The 14,986-nt window shown below is 44.7% G+C and overlaps 1 protein-coding gene across 1 annotated transcript in view; it reads right to left on the bottom strand.

Moving 5' to 3' along the window:
* The window catches only part of SLC15A4 (solute carrier family 15 member 4), a 235,254-nt gene that overhangs the window by 154,702 nt on the left and 65,566 nt on the right, over nucleotides 1-14,986 (bottom strand). The window contains exon 2 of the mRNA XM_069215370.1: nucleotides 7,442-7,737. Coding sequence (XP_069071471.1) covers nucleotides 7,442-7,737 — 296 coding nt within the window. The remainder of the gene's footprint in view (nucleotides 1-7,441; nucleotides 7,738-14,986) is intronic.

The following is a 14,986-nucleotide window of genomic DNA, read 5'->3' as shown; positions in this document are numbered from 1 at the left end:
TGTGTGTGCGCGCCTCTCTGTCCCAGATCTGCGTGCATGCTTGTGACCGTGTGTGTGTGTATGTATGTGTGCACGTCTGTCCAGGATACGTGTGCATGCTTGTAACAGCTTGTGTGTAACTGTGTTTGCTTACATGGAATGTAACATGTGAGTGTGTCCTTCTTATACGCGTGCATGTCTTGGTGTAGGGTACTTCCATGTGTCTGTGTGTGTGAACACCTGTTTACCTGAGCACTCCCAAGCTGTGAAGCCACCAGATGCCTTAACCCATCAGGCCGTGGTGCCCTCACCTGCACAAGGTGCAGTCACCGCCACGCTCGAGGGCAGCACCAGCAAACGGAGGCAGACACCTGAATCCGCAAGAGGCGAGGTGTTAACCATGGTGATGCCGTGCAAAGTTTCCAGAAGAATGGCACTGTTGTGGTTATACAAGGAGGTAGTCTAGTGCTGGTTTAATCTGTGTGTGTGTGTGTTTTTTTTGGGTTTTTTTTTCACCTGGGTTCTAGACTTGGCAGTTGGTTTCTAACTGCCCAGGAGATGGGTTTGTAGCTGATGTTCTGGATACGAATTTATAATAATAGACACCAGCTACACTGTTCCGAAGAAACAACTCCTCAATACCAATTTGGGACAGGCGAAGGGGTCACCTAAAGCTATTGCTTGTTAGGAGCAAGTGGCCTCACCCACCATTAAGTGGCATGCTTCACCATCGGGCTTGCTCCTCGTCGGCCGGTGCTACAATGCCAGCCGGGCCCCGCACACTGGCGACGAGTTACCCTTGGGGAGAGAGGTGCCTGCCACAAACTTCCCCAAGAACTCACATGAACAATGCAGGTCTTCTGTAGTCCAAGGAGAAGGCCGTGAGAAGCAGTATAGGGTCCGCTCGCCTACCCAGACATCTGAATGTTGAACAAGAGAAGGAGAACCCATATCATGCCAACCCTATCTCTTTACCTGCCCAAGGGTGGGTCACCCTACGGTGTTACAAGGACTCTCAGCCCTGGGATTCCCTGGTGGCAAGCTTCATCACAGAGACCGCGGCCACACACGCAATGTGTCTGGACGAGCTTAACCGTGGTAACCAGGGGAGCTCTTTTCAATATTATGTGAGAAACTAAATTTAAAATAGTCCAGGGTGTCCTGAGAGTTACGTTTATTTTCAAAGGGCACCCTGAGAGAGTTAAAACAGGTGGGGGTACACCAAAGGAAATTGCTGTCCTTTGTTCCCCTGGGCCAACATGTTTCAGCCACCACACCAATGCCTTACTGGGCTAACTGGCTTCGTCAGGAACTAACAAGGATCCTGTAAGTATCTTAAATATCTTCTGTGTGTTCATTCAGTTTGTGAATCTCTCACTCATCATATTTATAAATGGCATGTTGAGAATTCTACATTCCAGGAGAGGACGGTTAGAGAGAATGGAGAAGACGGAGGTGGGCGAGGGATCGTTTCTGTGTTGCGGCTATGTTTAATTAATAAACATACTTTTATAAACTCCTGATCGGAGCAACTAGCTTCATTACACATACAGACGGACCCCTTTGGTCTCTATGTTTGCACTCCTCTTGTAGCATCCTATTTAGAGCCCCGTGAAGGTAAGGAGGCAGGTGGACTTTGTAGTCAAAGTTCTTTCAAAGGTCTCGTACCGGCTTCTTCCTTCCCCACATCTACATAACAAATGTTATCACCCACGAGTGTGAGAGTTGGACCACTGCAGAGTGCAAAACTTCTCAAGTGCTGGATGATTCCAAGAAATGCGACTCGTGTTCTCTACTGGCCTTTTGCTTCCAAATGACATCACGTACAAACCTTCACACTGCTTGCATGGCAGCATCACCGCGGCCTTCTTGGGCTGAGCAGTGCGTGAGAATGCTCACGGAGGTGACCGGGCATCATCACACATACAACTGCTGTGACTGAGACGGTGGGGGAACACACGTAAAGAAAACATCCTTGGAGCTTTAGTCTCTTATGCCAGGGCGGTGGAGGTTATCTCCATACAACTTAGACGGTACGTTCATTACTAAATATTTGGGTCAACGTGCCATGACACTGAGTTCAATTTACAACAGTGAATGCTTATCTACAACCCAGGAAGGGGGGCGGACATTTCCTTACAAAGAGTTCATTAAGAGAGGATGGTTCTTCTGAGGTCAAAGTGGACGCAGATCAAAAACGACATTTGTGAAAACCACTGAAGTAGCTCCATCAATATTTGTGGGTAGCCATGGTGACAAATTAATTTAGTCATCCACTGGATAATAGATTTATCCGACTCCGGAGAAATCTTGAGTATACATTACACATCCTTCATTGTACTCTTTTCATATTTACTCCGTCTTAAACACCAAGTAACATGGCTGCAGAGACTATGTCACTGACTCCTGTTTTGTTTGTTTTTTGTCAGAAACAATCCCTTGCTACTATGGAAACAATGGAAGAATTTGTTCGATTCTTATTTTGAGGCAATTGGTGAAGAGACATTTTCACCATTTGGATCATTATTTAGGAGAAGAATGAAGGAACATACATAATAATATGGATGAACTTGGTTTAGGTAATGCTGAAGGTGAACCAGGAGACATCTTTGAAACGCCAATTCGAATGCTAGAAAAGCATTTCATTACTCAAGTTAAGATTGTACCTGATCAACAAGTTAATCACCAGGATCCAAGCGAAAAGAGATAAAGTGGGAATCATGTAGCCTCTTTAATAACACTGTTGATGTTGGTGCACTCACAGGCTCCCGAATTAGGTGTCAACTTAGGAGATGCACCAGATACCAAAGAGTTCAGGTAAAACTCTTGGCTCAGAATCCAGACTTGATGGACAATGTTGAAATAGTTCAATGGATGGACAATACCACTGCTTGGATGCCTGAGGTTTGTGAGAATCACACCACAGACTGGAAGGAAGCGGTGGACTAGTGAGTGACACCGTGTCTAGCGACAATGGGGAAGGCAGTGTGAAGAATGTGAGTGGTGTGCACAAGAAATCTCCCTTGAACAAGGGAGGAAAGGGGTCCCGATTGAAAAGTTCTATATGTGGTTGCGGAAGTCATCTTTCCGACAATCTTGAGTGCTTTGACAAGAATGCCATCTGAAAGAAATGTGCAAAAGGGGGGCCAATATCCCTGTTTTTTTTTTTTTAGGGATAACACGACTCAAAGTGTTGATTGTGTTTCGGATGGTATGAAAAAGGTGATTTTATGTCTAAGAGATGATGGAGGTGTGGACTGTGGGCTGCTGAGCACACAGAAGAGTAAGGTGATAGCGGGTGGCAAGAAAATTATGGCGTTGGCAGGATCCGGCTTGCCTTGCATCATGGTCGGTGATCAGAACTGGAACAAAGGCCAACCTATAAGATTAGCCCAGTAGGGGTATGGTAGGGCAAAAATGAACTTGCTTGGCTACACAATAATGAGGACTCAGGTCTATATTGCTAGGCATCAGCGTGGTGACATGGCCACGCATTAAGACTCAGGGCCCAAGAGCCAGTTCATTTGGTATGCAATGTGAGTGATGGTGAGGATCTTTGTTTGGAATGGCTCAATGTGCCTGAATGAGAGCTGGAAATGTTGAAGTAATTTGAACATAAGATAGATCTAAAAAACATACTGTGCTGTGCGTCCACATGTTTAGGAAGGTTCCAATGCTCGGTCAGATCAAGGATGAACTTCAAAGGCTGTTAAGGCTAGGGCTCACAGAGGAGACTGTGTCCTCTGATCGGCGTCCCCCAGTTGTGCTGGCACCCAAGGCGGGAGGAACATGAGAATGTATGTAGATATTCTGGAGATGGGTTTGTGGTGGATATTCCAGATGTGAATTTGTTATTAAATGCATCTTGCATCACTTGTGCCTTGTCAGCGTCTTCCTTGCACCAATTAACAGGTACTTAAGGGCAAGGTGAGGGGTCCTTTGATCTGCACCTCTAAACAACATGAATCAGGTTTTCACACTGTACCTCCACTAGAGTTTTCTAATGTGGTTTCAAGCCTCATTAATGTGATTGTTTTGTTAAATAAAGACAAGCAACAGAAGTGCACATAGTTCAACTCACGTATTTAAGTAGTTGTGCTATTGCAGATTGGCCCATCTGACTTAAAGCAGAATACTGTCGCAGCTTTCCACTGTGATGGAACAATAATGGAGACCAGACTCAGCCTTTCATTTTAGAGGTGAATTTTCGAAGGTCAGTCCAAGTTCAGAGCTTGTGCACTGCCCTTATCCCCAGCTAGCACAGCTACATATTGTAAGACTGAAGAAGCAGATCCGTTTACAAAGAGAAATAAACTGATGCACTATGAAAGACGAGAAACAGAAGAGGGACACTTGCACTCAGCAGGATTTATGCACACGGAAGGTGTCTGTCCAGATTACAAGTAGTAATCCGTTATGTTCAGCACATAGACCGGTTACTCTTCATGGGTATTCCGTTTGCATAAAGTATGATCCAGCTTGCTTCAGGAGTCCACCAACTATCAATACACACAATCCTGTCACCTGTCCTTGGAGTGTCTCTGGATCGCTGGCTCTCTCATTGCCTCTACTTCATGGATGTGGGTACATTCCCGTTACATCAACCAGAACAAAGACAGCATGCATACTACAGTATGCCTGTCCTGCAGCTTTCTTCCGCATAAGATGCAGCAGAGGCTGCCTTCACACCTTAATCAAGAATCAGGATCTCATTTAACATGCAGCAGCAGCTGCAGGCACACAGTACTCAAGAGGAAGGCTTCCATTTTTCCTAACTCCGCAGCCATTGTGGACATGCTTACTAATGAAGCCCACTAATGAAGCTTACAACATTCACACTGTATTGCAGTCAGGCAGCATCCACCATGGAAAAGCTTATTACATTCTGAGAATAATAAACTCCAGAGCCCTGCTCATTTACCTGCAACTAGTAGAAGTGGTACCCTAATGTAGCCTTTCCAAGCCATCCCAAGTCAACTCATTCAAGGTGTCCAAAAACTGAAAGGGCCAAGTCTCAAGAAAGTCGGCGCTGTAAAAAATAAATACCCAGCATGCATCACACCTCCAACAAGTGCCTTTGCACATTTGTTTTTACAACCATCACCCAAAGAGGTACATCTCGTAGACCCTCAGAGCCTAAGCTTCCCAGGTGGGATCAATCAGTACAAGTATGCTTCTCTAATTTCAATGGAAAAGACTTCTGAATTAAAAGTATGACAAACACCTCATCCATGAAACTGAGAAGATCTTACACATTCAGCAGCCTCCTTCCAACAAGGACTCACACACACAGCAGATTCCCCACACGCAGCACTCCTACTAAGTCTAAATAATGTGCTATCAGATGTATTCAGAGCTCCCCCGATATTAAAACTAAGACTTCCAGGTAGACATCTTAGGTGTTATGGCAATGCCTAAACCATATGATTGTCATTCATTGGCTGGAAAAACTATTTCAAATCCACAACGTTTAGGCAATTACTCTCTGATCGCTGGCAACTCAGCAATAGTGAAGCAACTCCTAGGCTTGTACAAGGAAATCCAAATATTTGAGTGTCATCCACAAGGCTTCAAACACTCTGCTAGATGATGAGGGAGGAAGTCTCTTAGAGGAACTTAAAACTGGCTTGTAAAATCTTCATAGTTTTAGTACAATGTGCATGACCAGGTACCCCTAAATCAAGTGAAAAAAACGGATGTTGCTGAACTTCTTCCCCTGGAAAAAAGTGCCCATTTTCTATTACCCAGCCATCCTCTAGACTTTGGAGAACCGGGGTGGGGGGGTGGTCCTTGTTTTTTCCTGCTTGTCAGCACTTCCTTGAAACCCTTTGACGTGGACTTACAAACTTCCAAGTGTACACTTAGGATACTCTGCTAGTTTCCCATGATAAGATGAAGAGCAAAGATGTAAAAAAACTTTCAAGGCTACACATAGAGGAACGTCAATCTCGCTTAAAATGAAATCCTGTTTAGCTAAATAATATTAAAGTACTCTTCATAGTTTTATGGTACCCATTATTTATGCACCAGACTGATGACCAAGGTACCCCCACTACAGTGCCAAATCAGTCTGAATTAAGGAGTCCAATACTGACAACAAGATCACACATTTAGATAACCCTGGTAAGGCCGCTCACTAAGGCTTGCAGCAGCCACCTTAATCTGGTTCACACCACTGCACTCCTCCTTCCTACTAACAACCAAGACTCCCACCTGGGCCATTGGCCTCATTACAGTGGGCTAAACGACTCCCTTTTATACTGTTCTTCTAGAACATTTAAATTCCAATACAAGTCAAAAAGGCTTCTCTTCAACCTACAACACCACGACCGCACCTCTCAAAGGTTCCGCTATCAATTATTATGCCTACATAATGGTTCGCCACCTATCCTCACTCACAAATACCTTCCTCACTGGGATCTCAGTACTAGTGGTTCCACGTTCCGCACAGGCTCGAAGGACTTGAAACACATTATACAAGACCGACCAATCAAGTAACCCTCTCCTTCTTCAGGTGAAACTGGAAATAGATCTTTTCTGCCTCTCCTGAACTTACCCTTACCCTTTTCCCTATTGCATGCCTTGCCCCTCTTTCTCTATTTACCTCCCTTTCTTTGCCTTCCCGTCCCATCCTCCACTCACAACCCATCCACCCATCGCACACTGTATGAAGACCTGAGGCAGACTTGTCGGACTGAGCATGATAAAAAGACCCGAAACATCATCCAAATGACTACTTAATAGTAGTGGTGAATAGAAAATACTGGAACTATCGCCCTGTGTCTGCTATCGGTCAGTGTCTCATATGGAGTCTTCGCATGACGAGATAGCAAAGAACGAAACCTTCCAGGCTCTCCTCAAGTATATCTCAAAAAAATCAACTGAGGCTGTTTATTCAAGGACATCCTCAACTTTTGAGCGCATGCAAAACACAGATGGAGGTTTAACATTCTGACAAAATCTACAGTGTAGCTTAAACTGTTTTGTGTCTGTAGTGCAAGGATGTGGGATTTATTATTTGTGTGTACATGTCAAAAGGAGGACACGTTGCTGGCCACTGTAGACAATGCGAGGCTGTGATGAAGAGAGCAGGGTAAGATGACTGGAACATTCTCTACGGTTGTGGAGAGGAAGAACAGAAGTTAGAGCCGATTCAAACACCAGGGATCTGAACATACACAAGTCCATTTAACAACCCTAGTGACTGACAGAAGTAAACCATTCTTCAACTTCTGTACACAGCGAGGCAGGCATGAAATTACTCTGCACTTCTGTCAACAGAAAGGATCTATAAAGCTTCCTGCAAGAAGTTTCTTCACCTTCAAAGGGGCCCAGCCCAGTTTTCTTGGATTAAAAAAAAAAAATCACATATTTTTAAACCTCCACTGAAAACTGAAAAGGAGAAACACACTATGGAGACCAAGAATCAATTTATATGCAAGAGGCGTAAAAGCGGACATACCTGCTAGCTTCGTGGCGAGGAGAACTCTTCCGGGCGCAACATGAGTATCCCAGAATCCTAAACATTTCCGAGAAGACACTGCCATCGGGGCGCTTGGTGATAAAGAACACCTTCCCACATAAGAAGACCAGGAGAGAAACTCCAACGCACACGGTTGGGATTATGTAGCCAATCAGGAAGCTGACGTTCTGCTGAACATAGCCAATCCCACCCAGAGAAATGATGGCACCAACATTGATGCTCCAATAGAACCAGTTGAAGAACGTGCGCGTGGCTTCGGAACCCCGATCTTTTACCTAGAGAGAAAGGTACAACAAAGCATCAGTGGTTTATGAAATGTTACAGGATAAATCAATACTCTATATGGACCCCAAGACAACGCAGCTTCATGGCACCCAACAACTCAAAGACTTGATGTCTTCATTAACTGTAGTCAAACGCAAATACTTTCAAGCCATTTCAATTCCAAAATAAACACACAAATATATGCACAAATAAAACAACATAAGATTCTTTTACATAGAAGAACAGGAAAATACCATTAAATCACAGTACTGTAGACTTCACAGTATCTTAGAAAAGAACAGGAAAAGTCTTAAGAGAGAAACGCTGAGTATATTTAAAATACAAATGCAATAACTCATTTCTCAGTGGACTCCCTGCCCTCAGTAGTAGAAATAGAGCCACAGCAAAGTGATTAAGAGAATTAATGGTACAACGTCATCCAAGGCAAGCTTAACAAATTGTTCACATCCTCTCAGACCAATCAGAGAACTCACCAAAGGTTTACTCAGTGAACTCCAAGGAAGATGAAACAAAAAAAACCTGCAGTGACGTTTCAAGGTTTACATAGCCATCTGGACTGTCGAATAGAGGGTTCCCAACTTGAGTCAAAAACAGAATCTCCCTTTTCAGTAAGTCTCAAAAGGGCACCAGAACTAATCTAACCACAGCCATATCACTGCCAGTCAATCTCCCCTCATAGAGAGTTTTTGGAAATAATTTAGCACTGCAGTTACTTCACATTCACACCCAAAATATGAGTGGTGTAAGGACTACAGATTTCTTAAGAGACTTTTTTTTTTTTTTTTAATTATTATTATTTTTTTTTAATTGTCCCATGGAAGTTCCAGGGCCCAAAGTCGGTAATCTAGCTTGGAAATTAGTCTCTCCACTATTGATTTACAGTTTGCATTGCTCCAAATGGCAGCTCCCTGCAGAGCACCTACCAAAAGCCTTAGCAGAAATTCACATCCAATGAAGACGACACATAGTACCAGCATTTAGGGCCCCTTAGCTTTTCTTCTTGTCAGGGTCACCACGCACTGTCAATGCACATCTGAACCAAAATGGCCGTAACTGGAGGCCATGTTTAAAGCCTGTTGGCATAACAACAGTTTCCTTAGGATTTAATAACCACAGTACAGAGAGGAGAGTTTTCAGAGCAGCCATTGCACTGCGTAATTATCTAAATGTATGTAGGCGGTCCCTAATGTGGGCGGGGTGGGGTGGGCAGCGGCACTTATCTTTGCACGGTGGCACTTATTTCTTTGTCAGATACTGAGCCACAGGAAGCAAGAGACAGTAAATCCATCATAATGGCAGGAACAAGCACCAGCAAGTGAGATGAAGGAGTAGGGAGTGTCCGGCAGTGGAGTAAAGAGGCCTGAGGTGGATTTGAGACTACCAGTCTTAGAATTAAGCTCGTCAACGTATACGCCACCAGCCGCTGGCTTCAGAGCAGCGATTCAGTCACTGGCACTCACTCTTTTACAAATTAAGCACTGAATATAGGTGCAGGCTGAAGATATGTCTATGGAAAATTGCCTTTGACCGTTTGAAAAGTGATGGAATAAAAATATAAGAGGTATCTTCTTACTTGACCAACTGGGACAACCAGCTACCTGCAGTGAATGTGGAATGCCGGCGGGCAGGACTGGTGCATTAAAATAGCCATAAATATACAGTATCCAAAACCCGAAGGACTCTTGGAAGTTGCCTGGAACACAGTCCAAGCCCGGGCCTCAGTTGACATTTTTGAAATGACATGATGCTTTCAATATCACCCATGGTCAGGGGAAGCGATCCGACCCATGCCTCGCCGGCTCAAGCTTGGCCATGACAACAGTGTCCTCCATACCCAATGCAAGTTTGCAACTCTGAAAGCCAATGGACAATATCAATTTACGGAATTTACGCTCCAACCCTCAGACATAAACAAGCTTCTCAAATAACTGGACTTGGAAACAAATAATTGAGGGATAAAGCAGTTTAATTTAAACTCTTTCTAATCACAATCGTGATTTTGTTGTAATACTGCACAAAAACAATCCAGTATTACATCTGGGCACAACAGGCTTACACATTGACCTCAGGATATATTTCTGTATTAAAACCTTCACTCTAACCATTTTATGCTTAGAAATGAAAATGTCACTTACCCAGTGTACATCTGTTCGTGGCATCAGTCGCAGTAGATTCGCATGTTCTGCAATAGCTCGCCATCTGGTGTTGGGCCGGAGTGTTACAAGTTGTTTTTCTTCGAAGAAGTCTTTCGAGTCACGGGACCGAGTGACTCCTCCTTTTGTCTCCATTGCGCATGGGCGTCGACTCCATCTTCGATTGTTTTTCCCCGCAGAGGGTGAGGTAGGAGTTGAATTGTAGTAATAGTGCCCATGCAATGGAGTGACTAAGTATGCACCTATTTAAGGTTGAGATGACACATATATAAATAATTGAAGGTAACTTCCAAACTGCTACAGGCTCCCGGGGAGGCGGGTGGGCACATGCAAATCTACTGCGACTGATGCCACGAACAGATGTACACTGGGTAAGTGACATTTTCAGTTCGATGGCATCTGTCGCTGTAGATACGCATGTTCTGCATAGACTAGTAAGCAGTTATTTCCCCAAAAGCGGTGGATCAGCCTGTAGGAGTGGAAGTAGTCTGAAATAATGTTCTTAATACAGCTTGACCTACTGTGGCTTGTTGTGCGGATAACACGTCTACACAGTAGTGCTTGGTGAATGTGTGAGGCGTAGACCATGTGGCTGCCTTACATATTTCTTGCATTGGGATGTTTCCTAGAAAGGCCATGGTAGCACCTTTCTTTCTGGTTGAGTGTGCCCTTGGTGTAATGGGCAGCTGTCGTTTAGCTTTAAGGTAGCAGATTTGGATGCATTTAACTATCCATCTGGCTATACCTTGTTTTGAAATTGGGTTTCCTGCATGAGGTTTTTGAAATGCAATAAAGAGTTGTTTAGTCTTTCTGATGTTTTTTGTTCTGTCAATGTAATACATCAATGCTCTTTTGACATCTAATGTATGTAGTGCCCTTTCAGCTACGGTATCTGGCTGTGGAAAGAACACTGGAAGTTCCACTGTTTGATTTAGATGGAACGGTGAAATAACCTTTGGCAAAAATTTTGGATTGGTCCTTAGGACGACTTTATTTTTGTGTAGTTGTATAAAAGGTTCCTGTATTGTAAACGCCTGAATCTCGCTTACTCTTCTTAGGGAAGTAATGGCGATGAGAAATGCCACCTTCCAGGTTAGGAACTGTATGTCGCAGGAGTGCATGGGTTCAAAAGGTGGACCCATAAGTCTAGTTAGGACAACATTTAGGTTCCATGAAGGAACAGGTAGTGTTCTTGGAGGTATAATTCTCCTAAGGCCCTCCATGAATGCTTTAATGACTGGTATTTTATATAGGGAAGTTGAATAGGTAGTCTGCAGGTATGCAGATATTGCTGCAAGGTGTATTTTAATGGAAGAGAAAGCTAGGTTAGATTTTTGTAAGTGAAGCAAGTAACCCACTACATGTTCTGGAGTTGTGTGTAATGGTTGTATTTGATTAATATGGCAGTAGCAAACAAACCTCTTCCATTTACTTGCATAGCAGTGCCTGGTGGATGGCCTTCTGGCTTGTTTTATGACTTCCATACATTCTTGGGTAAGTTGTAAGTGCCCGAATTCTAGGATTTCAGGAGCCAGATTGCTAGATTCAGCGATGCTGGATCTGGGTGTCTGATCTTTTGGTTGTGCTGTGTCAACAGATCTGGCCTGTTGGGCAATTTGATGCAGGGTACCACTGATAGGTCTAGCAGCGTTGTGTACCAGGGTTGCCTTGCCCAAGTTGGTGCTATCAATATGAGTTTGAGTTTGCTTTGACTGAGTTTGTTTACCAGGTAAGGAAGGAGAGGGAGAGGAGGAAAAGCGTAAGCAAATATCCCTGACCAGTTCATCCATAGGGCATTGCCTTGGGATTGTTTGTGTGGGTATCTGGATGCGAAGTTTTGGCATTTTGCGTTCTCCCTTGTCGCAAACAAGTCTATCTGAGGTGTTCCCCAGAGTTTGAAATAAGTGTTCAGAATTTGGGGGTGAATTTCCCATTCGTGGACCTGTTGATGATCTCGAGAGAGATTGTCTGCGAGTTGATTTTGGATCCCTGGTATAAACTGTGCTATTAGGCGAATTTGGTTGTGAATTGCCCAATGCCAAATTTTATGTGCTAGCAGGCTTAACTGCGTGGAGTGCGTCCCCCCCTGCTTGTTTAGATAATACATTGTTGTCATGTTGTCTGTTTTGACGAGAATGTATTTGTGAACTATTATTGGTTGGAAAGCTTTTAGTGCTTGAAAAACTGCTAGAAGTTCTAGGTGATTGATATGCAGTTTTGTTTGATGTACGTTCCATTGTCCTTGTATGCTGTGTTGATCGAGGTGTGCTCCCCACCCTGTCATGGAAGCATCTGTTGTTATTACGTATTGTGGCACTGGGTCTTGGAAAGGCCGCCCCTTGTTTAAATTTATGTTGTTCCACCACAGAAGCGAGAGGTAAGTTTGGCGGTCTATTAACACCAGATCTAGAAGGTGACCCTGTGCTTGAGACCACTGTGATGCTAGGCATTGTTGTAAGGGCCTCATGTGCAGTCTTGCGTTTGGGACAATGGCTATGCATGAAGACATCATGCCTAGGAGTTGTAATACCATCTTTGCCTGTATCTTTTGTGTTGGATACATGCGTTGTATGATGGTGTTGAAATTTAGAATTCTTTGTGGACTTGGAGTGGCTACTCCCTTTGATGTGTCTATTATGGCTCCTAGGTATTGTTGTACCTTGCGCGGCAGAATGTTGGATTTTGTAAAGTTGACGGTGAACCCGAGTTTGAAGAGGGTTTGTATGATCTGATTTGTGTGATTTGAGCACTGTATGAACGAATGGGCCTTGATTAGCCAGTCGTCCAAATATGGGAACACATGTATTTGCTGCCTTCTTATGTGTGCAGCGACTACCGCTAGACATTTGGTAAAGACTCTTGGTGCGGTTGTTAATCCGAAAGGCAGTACCTTGAATTGGTAATGTATTCCTTTGAATACAAACCTTAGGTATTTCCTGTGAGATGGGTGTATTGGTATATGGAAATAAGCATCCTTGAGGTCTAAAGTTGCCATGTGGTCGTGTAGTTTTAGCAATGGCAATACTTCTTGTAGTGTGACCATGTGGAAGTGGTCTGATTTGATGAAAGTGTTCACTACTCTGAGGTCTAGGATTGGTCTCAGTGTTTTGTCCTTCTTTGGTATCAGAAAGTACAGTGAGTAAACTCCTGTGTTTATTTGTGTGTTTGGCACTAATTCGATTGCATTCTTTTGCAATAGTGCCTGCACTTCTATCTCCAGGAGATTGGAATGGTGTGTTGTTAAATTTTGTGCTTTTGGTGGTATGTTTGGAGGGAATTGTAGAAATTCTATGCAATAACCATGTTGGATAATTGCTAGAACCCAAGTGTCTGTAGTGATTTTCTCCCATGCTCTGTAATAATGACCTATTCGTCCCCCCACTGGTGTTGTGTGGAGGGGGTGAGTGACATGTGAGTCACTGTTTAGTAGTAGGGGTTTTGGGGCTTTGAAATCTTCCTCTATTTCTAGGGAATTGCCCTCCTCTATATTGTCCCCAAAAACCTCCTCTATACTGTCCCTGGTAACTGGACGGTGTTGCTTGTGAGGTGCTGGCTTGTGTGCTTTGACCCCGAAACCCCCCTCGAAAGGGCGTTTTACGGAATGTGCTGTAATTCCCTCTGCTCTGCGGGGAGTAGAGTGCGCCCATGGCTTTGGCAGTGTCCGTATCTTTTTTGAGTTTCTCAATCGCTGTGTCCACTTCTGGACCGAACAGTTCTTTTTCATTAAAAGGCATATTGAGAACTGCTTGTTGAATCTCTGGTTTAAATCCAGACGTTCGGAGCCATGCATGCCTTCTGATAGTTACAGATGTAATAATTGTCCGTGCAGCTGTATCTGCAGCGTCCATGGAGGAGCGTATCTGGTTGTTGGAGATGGTCTGTCCCTCCTCAACCACTTGTTTTGCCCTATTTTGTAAGTCCTTGGGCAGATGTTCAATGAGATGTTGCATCTCGTCCCAGTGGGCTCTGTCATAGCGCGCAAGTAGTGCCTGGGAGTTCGCGATGCGCCACTGGTTTGCAGCTTGTGCTGCGACTCTTTTACCAGCTGCATCGAACTTGCGGCTTTCTTTATCTGGGGGTGGTGCATCTCCAGATGTGTGAGAGTTGGCCCTTTTCCTAGCTGCTCCTACAACGACAGAGTCTGGTGGCAGCTGTGTAGTGATGAAAACCGGGTCCGTAGGAGGCGCCTTATACTTTTTTTCCACCCTTGGTGTGATTGCCCTACTTTTGACCGGCTCCTTAAAGATGTCTTTTGCGTGCCGGAGCATACCAGGGAGCATAGGCAGGCTTTGGTATGAGCTGTGGGTGGAGGAGAGTGTGTTGAATAAGAAATCATCCTCGACCTGTTCTGAGTGGAGGCTTACGTTGTGAAATTGTGCTGCTCTAGCCACCACTTGAGAGTACGCGGTGCTGTCTTCTGGTGGAGATGGCTTTGTAGGGTATGCCTCCGGACTGTTATCTGACACTGGGGCGTCGTATAGGTCCCATGCGTCCTGATCTTGGTCACCCTGGCTCATGGTGGTGTGAGCTGGGGAGTGTGATGGAGTTTGTGCTGGTGAAACGTTAATCACGGGCGGAGGAGAGGGTGGTGGGGTAACTCTTTTCACCACTTTTGGTTGTGGTGTTTGTTCCGTCTGGAACTCCAACCTTCTTTTTCTCCTAATGGGGGGAAGGGTGCTTATTTTTCCTGTCCCCTGCTGAATGAAGATACGCTTTTGCGTATGGTCCACATCAGTTGCTTGTAGCTCTTCCTCAAACCTATGCTTCTGCATTTGGGAGGTTAGCGAGTGCTCTTCTGTATAAGAGCCTGAAGCTGGGTCGCTTGCAGTTTGTTTCGGCATCGAAACTTTGTCTGCGTGTTTTTTCGGCTCAGAGGTGACTTTTTTCCTTTTCGGGGCCGAAACCTCTCGGCGTCGATCTGTTTCGGTGCCGCTGTCTCGGCGTCGAGCCGTGTCCACACCGGCATCTCGGTGTCGAGGCTTGTCTCCAGCACTTTCTCGGTCCCGAGAAGGCTGCGTGCCGGTGTCTCGACCGGAGTCGGACGATCTCGGCACTGTTTGGGCCTTTTTCGGTGCCGACGGTCGGT

Source organism: Pleurodeles waltl, chromosome 11 (assembly GCF_031143425.1).
Source record: "Pleurodeles waltl isolate 20211129_DDA chromosome 11, aPleWal1.hap1.20221129, whole genome shotgun sequence".
NCBI classification, from domain to species: domain Eukaryota; kingdom Metazoa; phylum Chordata; class Amphibia; order Caudata; family Salamandridae; genus Pleurodeles; species Pleurodeles waltl.
This window is presented reverse-complemented; position numbering and strand designations above follow the sequence as displayed.